This window comes from Andrographis paniculata, unplaced genomic scaffold (genome assembly GCF_009805555.1).
Source record: "Andrographis paniculata isolate CXL003 unplaced genomic scaffold, ASM980555v1 Contig43END, whole genome shotgun sequence".
Lineage (NCBI taxonomy): Eukaryota > Viridiplantae > Streptophyta > Magnoliopsida > Lamiales > Acanthaceae > Andrographis > Andrographis paniculata.
This window is the reverse complement of record NW_026137577.1, coordinates 980,218-989,373: the sequence shown is the minus strand read 5'-3', so window position 1 is coordinate 989,373 and position 9,156 is coordinate 980,218. Positions and strand designations below refer to the sequence as shown.

At 34.5% G+C, this 9,156-nt stretch overlaps 1 protein-coding gene across 2 annotated transcripts; it reads left to right on the top strand.

Moving 5' to 3' along the window:
- The first annotated feature begins 810 nt into the window (after positions 1-810).
- LOC127251258 (uncharacterized) lies at positions 811-4,194 on the top strand. Of its 2 annotated transcripts, none has more exons than XM_051274875.1 (2): positions 811-1,185; positions 1,837-4,194. In XM_051274875.1, the coding sequence occupies exon 2, from the start codon at positions 1,900-1,902 to the stop codon at positions 3,610-3,612; it is 1,713 nt and encodes a 570-aa protein (XP_051130832.1). In that variant the 5' UTR covers positions 811-1,185; positions 1,837-1,899; the 3' UTR covers positions 3,613-4,194. The 2 variants fall into 2 exon arrangements, with proteins under 2 accessions (XP_051130832.1, XP_051130831.1); XM_051274874.1 differs by having other exon boundaries at positions 811-1,222.
- Positions 4,195-9,156: the final 4,962 nt, after the last annotated feature.

Sequence of the window (9,156 nt, the reverse complement as noted above, 5' to 3'; positions counted from 1 at the left end):
AGGAAAAAATGATAGTCAAATGATATTTATTTGGAACGGGAGTGAGAGACTTTTTATTCGTCCATAATTGACTTTCTATTTGCATGCAACTTCAAGGGATAAAGTTATTTTGTCTTTGGCTGCAAATAGACAATAAGATATACATTTTATTTCATCTTGAAACTTTTCATAGTCCAACATATCAGGCTTTGAATCGTGCATCATGGGCAGAATTGCAGACCTACAACCAATTGATTGGTTGTCCGATCTCTCTGCGAATCTTTGATACATACAACCAATATTTTATACCAACAATAAAAAAATAGAGATATTTTGGTATTTAATTGACAGTTAAGAGTTTGTTTGTTTAGTGTTTTGATTTGAAAATTTATTTTCAATATAAGGTATAAAAAATTACGTAAGTAATATAAAAATTAATAATTTATATTGATTGTTAAGTTTTTTAAAGAATATAATATATATGTTGGAAATCATATTAAAAGAAATGGAAAAACAAAGTTTAATTTTCTTAAAAAAAAGATTATATAAAATTTTTTAATTTGAATAAACTAAAATAACAAATAAAAATTTATTAGTATATGGAAAAATATATTAAATATATATGTATGTATATATATGATTGTACATACAAACCCAAAATTCATTATGTGGGCCTCGTTTGAATACATGATCTTGTGGCCTGTTAAGGAATTTAGGGCAAAATTTTAAAATAATAATACTATAAAATAGCATTAGAGTGTGACAGGGAGAGTAGTGGAGCATTATGACTAAGAAATATCAAAAAAATAATCAGTCATAAAGAAGGAAGGGGAAAGGTTGAGTGAGTGGCAGAATGAAAATGGAGGGGAGAGGGAGAGAGAGAGAGAGAGAGAGAGAGAGAGAGAGAGAGAGAGAGAGAGAGAGAGAGAGAGAGAGAGAGAGAGAGAGAGAGAGAGAGAAGACTGGTGAGCGAGCAAATCAATAAATGTTTCCATAAATTCCACACGCTTTCTCCTCAACTTTCTACAATTTCGGCTTTCTTCTTCATCCTCCTGCCTTCTGCTTCACCATGTGCCCTTCTCTCTCTACTCTCTCCTTCTCTCTCCTCTCCAATTTCTTTTTCCTTTTTCTCTGCAATTTTTTGAGCCTCTCTTTTTCTGGTGCTTTTACGACACCCTCCTCGTGATTTGAATAAGCCCCTAGGAGGTACGGCAGCGCTCCTCTCTGCTTTCCTTCTCCAACAGTAAGAATCCATTTGATTATTATTTTTTTAATTTATTTGTTTTCCGGTGTTTCTGTAGCTTGTTTATGTATGTTTATGCCATTTTGTGCTTCTTTTACTGTAGATTTTGCTCTTTTTGGTATTTATTTGAGTTGATTTGTAGCTGGAACAGGTGTTGTATTTGAAACTCTCTCGTCTTTAGTTTTGCTAAAATTTTGGAACAATAGAAAGCATCAATAATCGATTCCACCTCCTTTTTGAGGAATATTTGTTGCTAGTTTTGAATTTTAAGTTGAGTTCAAGCTTTTGTTAGATTCTTCTGTGCCTTTTTTTGTATTTTTAGACGAACAAACTATTTCTGGAACTGTTTAGTTACTGGAGAATCAATATTGGAATAATTTGAAGGGGAAATGATGTTTTTGTTGTTTTGTTATTTATGGTGTTTGAAACAATTTTGGTTAACAAATCGACTGTTGAATCGCAAATACAATATTAGGTATCTCTTATTTCAGCCATTGTTGAGCTTTGGAGGTTCACTGCAAGTGTATGCTTAGTGATTGTTAGATTGAAGTGAAGATGCAACATATATGTTGGATGTTTGTTGTTGAATGTTTCGATTTCTTTTCCTATTTCAGACAAAGAAATCGGCATTAAGCCTTTGATTTGGACATTGTTTGAAGATATCATAAGATCTAAACATGGTAGCTCAATCATGGTTCCGGAACTTGTGGACTACGACATCAAAAAAGCATGAGATTCACAGCCACAAGGAGAATATAGCAGTGCTGGCTTTCGAGGCCGCAAGCTTGATGACGAAACTGCTTCACTTATGGCAAGCATTGTCCGATAAGCAAGTTGCGAAGCTAAGGGACGAGTTGTCGAATTCTGTGGGCGTAAAAAAGCTCGTTTCGGAGAATGACGAAGAAATTGTTAGGTTGATATGCGCGGAGATGACGGAAAACTTACTGCACGTGGCGAAAGCAGTGAGCCGGCTTTCTAAGAAATGCGAAGATCCGTTATTAAAGACGTTCGAACGAGCGTTCAGCGATTTGATCAAGATTGGCGCCGATGTGTACGGCTGGCAATACTCGTGGAAGAAGATGGACGGGAAAGTTAAGAAAATGGAACGGTTCGTCGTCGCAAACACAAATTTGTATCAAGAAATGGAAATGCTCGCGGATTTGGAGCAGACGGTGAAAAGAATGAAGGGTAGTGATCACCCCGACACCATTGCAATGGTCGAATATGAAAAGAAAGTTGCCCGAAAACGTCAACAAGTGAAGCATCTAAAGGAAAATTCTCTCTGGAGTCGAACTTACGATTACACGATCCTTCTCTTGGCGAGATCCGTATTTACGGTGTTTGCGAGGATTGGACATGTGTTTGGTACTAATAACGTCGCTTGTGCCGGAGCTAAAGAATCGCGGATCTTGGACAGTCATTGTAACCGGAATAGTCACTCGAGCGTCTTCTTACAGTCGTCAGTCTATCCGTCCGATAATTACGGCAACGGATTCTCGGGTGCTTTGAGGAGTTCTATCTCGTCGTCAGGTCCGCTATCGAGAGCGAAGAATATGGCGGCGAATTTCCACTCGGGTCCTATTGGGAACTCAACGATCACATCAAGTCCGATCGGTGGAGAACATAACGGCGGTGGATTTTACTCGGGTCCTTTAGGAAGATCGTCGACGAAATCGAGACCTATTTCAAAAGTGATCAAAAGCCCTTTCAATTTTTGGCGGGATAAATCCGAGGATGCAAAAGAGAAGACGTCGCAAAGGAAACGACAAGGAATTACTGTCTCGAGACCACTTATTGGATCTTGTTCCGTAGTTTCGGACGGAGTGTGTACTTTTAATCGACAAATGGATTCGGGTATCGATTTTAAGAAGAAGGTGTTGAATCCGCCGCCGGAGACGTTGGGTGCGGCGGCGTTGGCGCTTCACTATGCAAACGTTATAATTTTGATCGAGAAGCTCGCGGCGTCGCCGCATTTGATCGGAAATGATGCGCGGAACGATCTCTACAACATGTTGCCGGCGAGCATCCGAGCAGACCTGAGAGCGAAACTGAAACCCGTCGCCAAGAGCCTGACGTCGTCGGTTTACGACACGGTTCTCGCAACCGAATGGAACGACGCAATTTCCGGGACGCTTAAATGGTTAGCTCCTCTCGCACATAACACGGTGAGATGGCAGTCGGAAAGAAGCTTCGAACACCAAAGTCTTGTTTCCCGAATGAATGTGCTTCTCGTACAGACGCTTTACTTTGCGAATCAGGAAAAGACCGAGCGAACGATTACCGAGCTGCTTATCGGTTTGAACTACATTTGGAGGCTCGGCAGGGAAATCAACGCGAAATCGCTCGTCGAATGCGCCGGAGGTCGAGCGTTTGAGGAATACTTAGAGTGATTTAAACGGGCTCGTTTTCGATTCTTGATCGATGGAAAATGGGCAATACGGGTGATTGTTTATCGAGGCTTTCGAAAAACATGTTTTTAGAATTTCGCGAAAAAAATTCGAATGCGTGGAGTTTTAAGGATACATACGACCCGGTGCGACTCTTTTCCCTCTACACGGTACGCGCTTATATCTTTTATATTTTTGTGGGCTATCGTATAAATATTTTGAGCGCGTAAGCGTAGTGTGTGGTCGACGTGATGAGTAGCCTCGTCGACATTAGTTAGTTTGAAACGATATGTGTTGTTTGTGTATGTGCGATTCGATTATGTTAAATATGGTGTGGCGGGTGATAAAAAATGTCAGATTGTTGTTTGGGTTTTGGTTCCATAGTTTGCGAGAGGAGACGAGAGGCTTCGATGCTTTCGAGTGTTGTTTCTTTGCTTGTTTGTTCTTAACATGTAAGAATTGGATAAGGGTGCTTCTGTAGCTGCTTTCACTAGTTGATTCAATTAGCGGTGTGTTTTGTGAAACAGTCAAACACTGTTTATACATAAAATGACTATTAAGAAATTGATATGTTATTTTTTTAAATATTTAATTTTGTTAATTTTGGTTTGAAATTTATGAGAATTTTTGTTACTAATTATTGAAAATTATAAAAATATTATAAAATATTTATTTATTTTTTTTATTATTTAAATTTGAGAAAATTATTTTTATTAAAAAATAATAATTTTTTATTGAAATTATGTAAAATATAAAATAATAAATTTTTTTATATATATTTTTATTATATTAATTATCATTTTAATATATATATAAATAAATTAATAATTTTTGTTTTTTTTATTTGATTTAATTTTAAATATTTATATATTTTATAAATAAAATAATTTATATGTAATAATTAATAATAATTATTATTTTAAATTTAAAAAAATAAAAAAATAATTTAATAAAATTAAATATATCAAAAATAATTAATAAATACTGCTATAAAAATATATTTATATGAATAAAATAAATAATTAAATTTTAAGAATAAATAAGAAATAACTAAAATTAAAATAAAAATATTCTTTCAAAACGTTGGGTAGATGTGCGAAATTAAATTTTTGTATCCAAAAAAATCTTTCAATAATTGTATGATGTAAATAGTAAAAATTTTGAATTTGAATAATTGTATGATATGATATAAATAGGTATTAATGTGATGTTTTGAATGAAAAATTGATTTTTAGTATTATATAAAAAATAAAAAATAGGTGTTTGATTCGATGTTTTTAAGGGAAAAAAATTGGATGAATAGTTAAATTTAAATCCAATCCTCCAAACGAACACATAATTTCTCTTTCTCAAACACACTTCGAGTCTTGGATTTGATCTTTAGATGTGAATGCCTTACAATGGAATGGAATAACGACTTAGGTGCATTTGGTTATGAATTTTAAGTTGAATTTTAAGTTTTTTTTTTTCGTTGGGTTAAATTTATCTAATTTATAATTATAGCAAAAAGTAAATATTTTAACGTTTAATTATTATTTTTTATTTAATATTATTTTTTTTTATTATTAATTACTAATTAAATTTTTAAAAATATTTTAAATTATCTTTTAATTTATATCACTATTTTTATTTTATTTTTTCGAATTCACATGAATTATTTTACCTAAAGATGAAATTTTTTTATGATTAATTTATGATTTAATATAAATTAATTTTATAAAAAAAAAAATTGAATGTATAAAATATAGTATTTATTTATTGAATGATAAATATGAATAGAGGATTTTTATTTTTATTTTTATAATGAATAAAGGATTTTGAGTGTTTCTGATGTGATTGTAATATTTGGGGGGAAAATATAATAGTGTGTTTGTTTTATATAATTTTTGATAAGAATTGTATAACTAATATAAAAATAAAAAGTACATAATACATTATTCCTTTTTAGAAAAATGTGTTGACAATTTTTGTTAAAATAACAAAGCTATAGAGTTTATTTACTTTGTATTTTTTAGATGCAAGGGTTGGAAAATAATATTAATAATATAAAAATAATTTTATTTAATTATTAATTTTTTGTGAATAGATATAATATATATTATATTAATATGTATATGTTGTATCTTTTAATAATATTTATGAGAATCACTTACTTAAAAAAGCTAAGTGAACAAATCTCATGTACACCTGGTTAGGATGATAATAAAATACAAGTTTTTGGAATTCTAGGAAAACATTGAAAATAGTGAAATATGATTTAATGTTAAGTAAAATTATTTATAATTCTCCGGTGGTTTTAAAATATAGCGTAAAATTTTATGTGCTTTAAAAATTGCATGGCGTTCTCTTATATTTTAAAAAACGTTACATAAAACTCCACCACTATGAAACCTCTTTTGTGTTATGAGAATATAGTTTCATATTTATATATATTTTTTTGTATGACAGGGGTTTTATGCAATATTTTTTAAAGTATAAGGGGCGTCATGCAATTTTTAAAGTAAATTGGAAATTTACGCTGAGTTTCGAAACTATAAAGAGATTTCATACCAAAATTTTGAAAGTATAAGAGAACGTCACGCAATTTTTAAAGTAAACGAATTTACGTTGACTTTCGTAATCACAATGAAGTTATAAACAATTTTGTTTTAATGTTATGTTTTATAGGAGATAATATAAGAGTTTTGTTATTTCTATTATTTTGTCGTACGCTTTTCTTAACAAGATTAATATATTATATATATTTATTATTTTTATATTTTTTACATAATTTTTTTATATTTTACAACAAAAATTTTACTTTTCAACATCGTAACAAAACAAATACACCCTATATATTTAATGAAATATTTAAAAATATATATTTGTTGAGTATAAAATTTATAATTAGGGTAATGACCCAAAATAAGAGGAGATGTGGGCCCGTCATTGGGCCTATCAGATGGCTAAGGGTTTCTCGAGGCGGTCGGTTAGTCAGCAGTCCGTTTAAGGGGCCAAGGGTTTATCTGAGCAGAAGGATCGGCGGCTAGGCGGTCGGTTGGTCAGCCGCCTGTTTAAAGAGACAGGGCAGTACGGGGATGGTCGGATGAGCAGTTGAATTCGATAACTGACAGAAACGGTTGGTAGGACGTTTAAGACATGTGTCAGTTGGGGATTAATGTGTGGGGCGGTTGATGGCAGTTGCGGTAACCGACCAGGTGACGTTTTGAAACGTTTCCTTAGAAATTATTTAATGATTCAGAGAAATTCAGATAAGGGATCTTCAATCATATAAGAATTAATTACGAATTCCTTGTTGGGGGTCACCCTTTATTTTAATGTAGTTAATACTTTGCTCTACAAATAGATTTTATTCAAATTCGATAACATTTTCGGATTTTACTTTGTGTTGTTGAAAAAACCATTCAACAAATTGGCGATCACATTGGGAGAGAAAGCAAGATAGTTAATCCTACTTTCAACAACGACTTCATACGTTTGCGTTCCGGGCGGATTATTAGTAGAAATACTACGGCGGGCACCCAATAACCAACACCACCGGTGTCGGAGTTTCTGCAATGACATCAAATCCAACTACAGTTGTTCCTACCACATGAGGGACGTCTCAAGTATAGCCTGAATGGTTGACTTATGTTCAATAATTGAAAAATCAACAGATAACTACCATACAAACAATATTGCATGATCAACAGAATTTAATGCAGAACATACTGGATCAGGCGTTGTCCAAGGTCACATTACATTCAAGCACTCCCCCAGCCTTGTCACCTTCTCGCTTTCAGGCAACTTTTCCGGGACCAACATTTGCAGGGCCGTCATATGTCGATAGTACAGTTCCTAGTGCCACTGCTCCCAATCGAGCAGATAGGGGAAAGACTCCTCTAACTTTCCCAAATAATGTTCCTTTGGGGCCAAGAATTGATAACACTCAGCCGAACATCGTGAGGGAAGATAGGAAAGGAGGATTGATCCTATTCATATCTCTGATCATCAACACCCTCGTTTGGATCCTGAAGAAATTGCACATGTCCTAAGGGTTCATTTCGGCATGAATCCCCACGTGGCCAACCGCTCCGCCTATCAAAGACCTTTTCTAGAAAGGATCATTAACGATTACCCTCTCCCAAGGAATTATCGGCCACCCGACTTTCATTCTTTCTCAGGAGAAGATGGATCTTCCACCATAGAACATGTGGGTCGTTTCACGGCGCAATTAGGAGAGATCGGTAATAATCCTTTTTATAAACTGCAACTGTTCGGTTTGTCTCTTACTAGGACAGCTTTTTCGTGGTTTATCAATTAACCACCTGGACAAATACAAACTTGGGAAGGCTTAGAGATGGCGTTCCATGCTAGATTCTTCAACCCTTTGCCAACCGTCTCCCTTACCGATTTGTTGGAAATGAAGCAAGTTCCAAAAGAATCAGCCTCGCAGTTTATCAAAAGGGTACGTTTGATGAATGGGCGATGTCCCACAATAATTAATGAGAATGACATGACCAATTTAGTGGTCTGTAATATGCATGTACGGTTAAGAGAGGCATTTACTGCACATGACGTAGAAGATCTGGCAAGTCTCGCATCCAAGGCTGGACGTTTAGAATCTCTCTTCAGAGAAAATGATCAAAATTTCAAGCGTAATAAAGTTCAACAAATGGCTAGTATAGAAACGGAAACATACAACCCTATCAAATGGAAGAAATGGCAGCTGAAATCATCTTTGAAAAGCCTTATGTGTGCTCCAAATTGAAACCATTGTCAGGAACTGAGGGAAGAGATCAACCTACATTCGATAGTTCAAAGACTGACGAAATCTTTGATATTCTATTGACTGATGGACATATTCGAATTCCAAAAGGTCAAAGATTGGCCACTAAGAAGAAATCAAAGGAAGACCGTACTGTAAGTGGCATAATTCCTTTACTCATAATACAAGCCAATGCACACACTTCCGAAAGGAAATTCAAATGGCCATCAAGGTAGGACGGCTCAAGTATATCACTCTGGGTGTAGAACAACAGCCGTTCCCAAAAGTAACGACAACAATGGTAGACGTGCGAGCAATTCCCAAACCAAGAAGAATATATCAGTCAAACAACTGCCAACAGAAAGAAAGATTCAAGATATATGAAAAGCCAGTAACAGAAAAATAGGATAAGCAAGACGGTTCTTTTGATGTGGAATTAAAGGAACAAGTGTTGGTTCAAGATCATCCGACTAGAAGAACCGACTTGGTCGGGTACAATTGGGTTCAAAATAAAAAACCTTTACCAGTTGACATCGATCCTTGATTTCCAGGTATGAATCGTACCCAAATTTGTAATGCCAAACGCAGGTACGCTGCAAGGTACAGGAAAGGGAAAAGAGAAGTTCCTTCAACAAAACAGCCGAACAATCTCCAAGTCGTTTCCGATGATCCGGCAAAAAACTGGTCCGTACAGAAAGGGAATAAAGAGGCATCATACGAAAAGGTTGAAGGTGTCAGATGTCAATATTGTAAACGGATTAACATTAATCCATCTCTTGAAGAATTCCGTTTAGAATCAC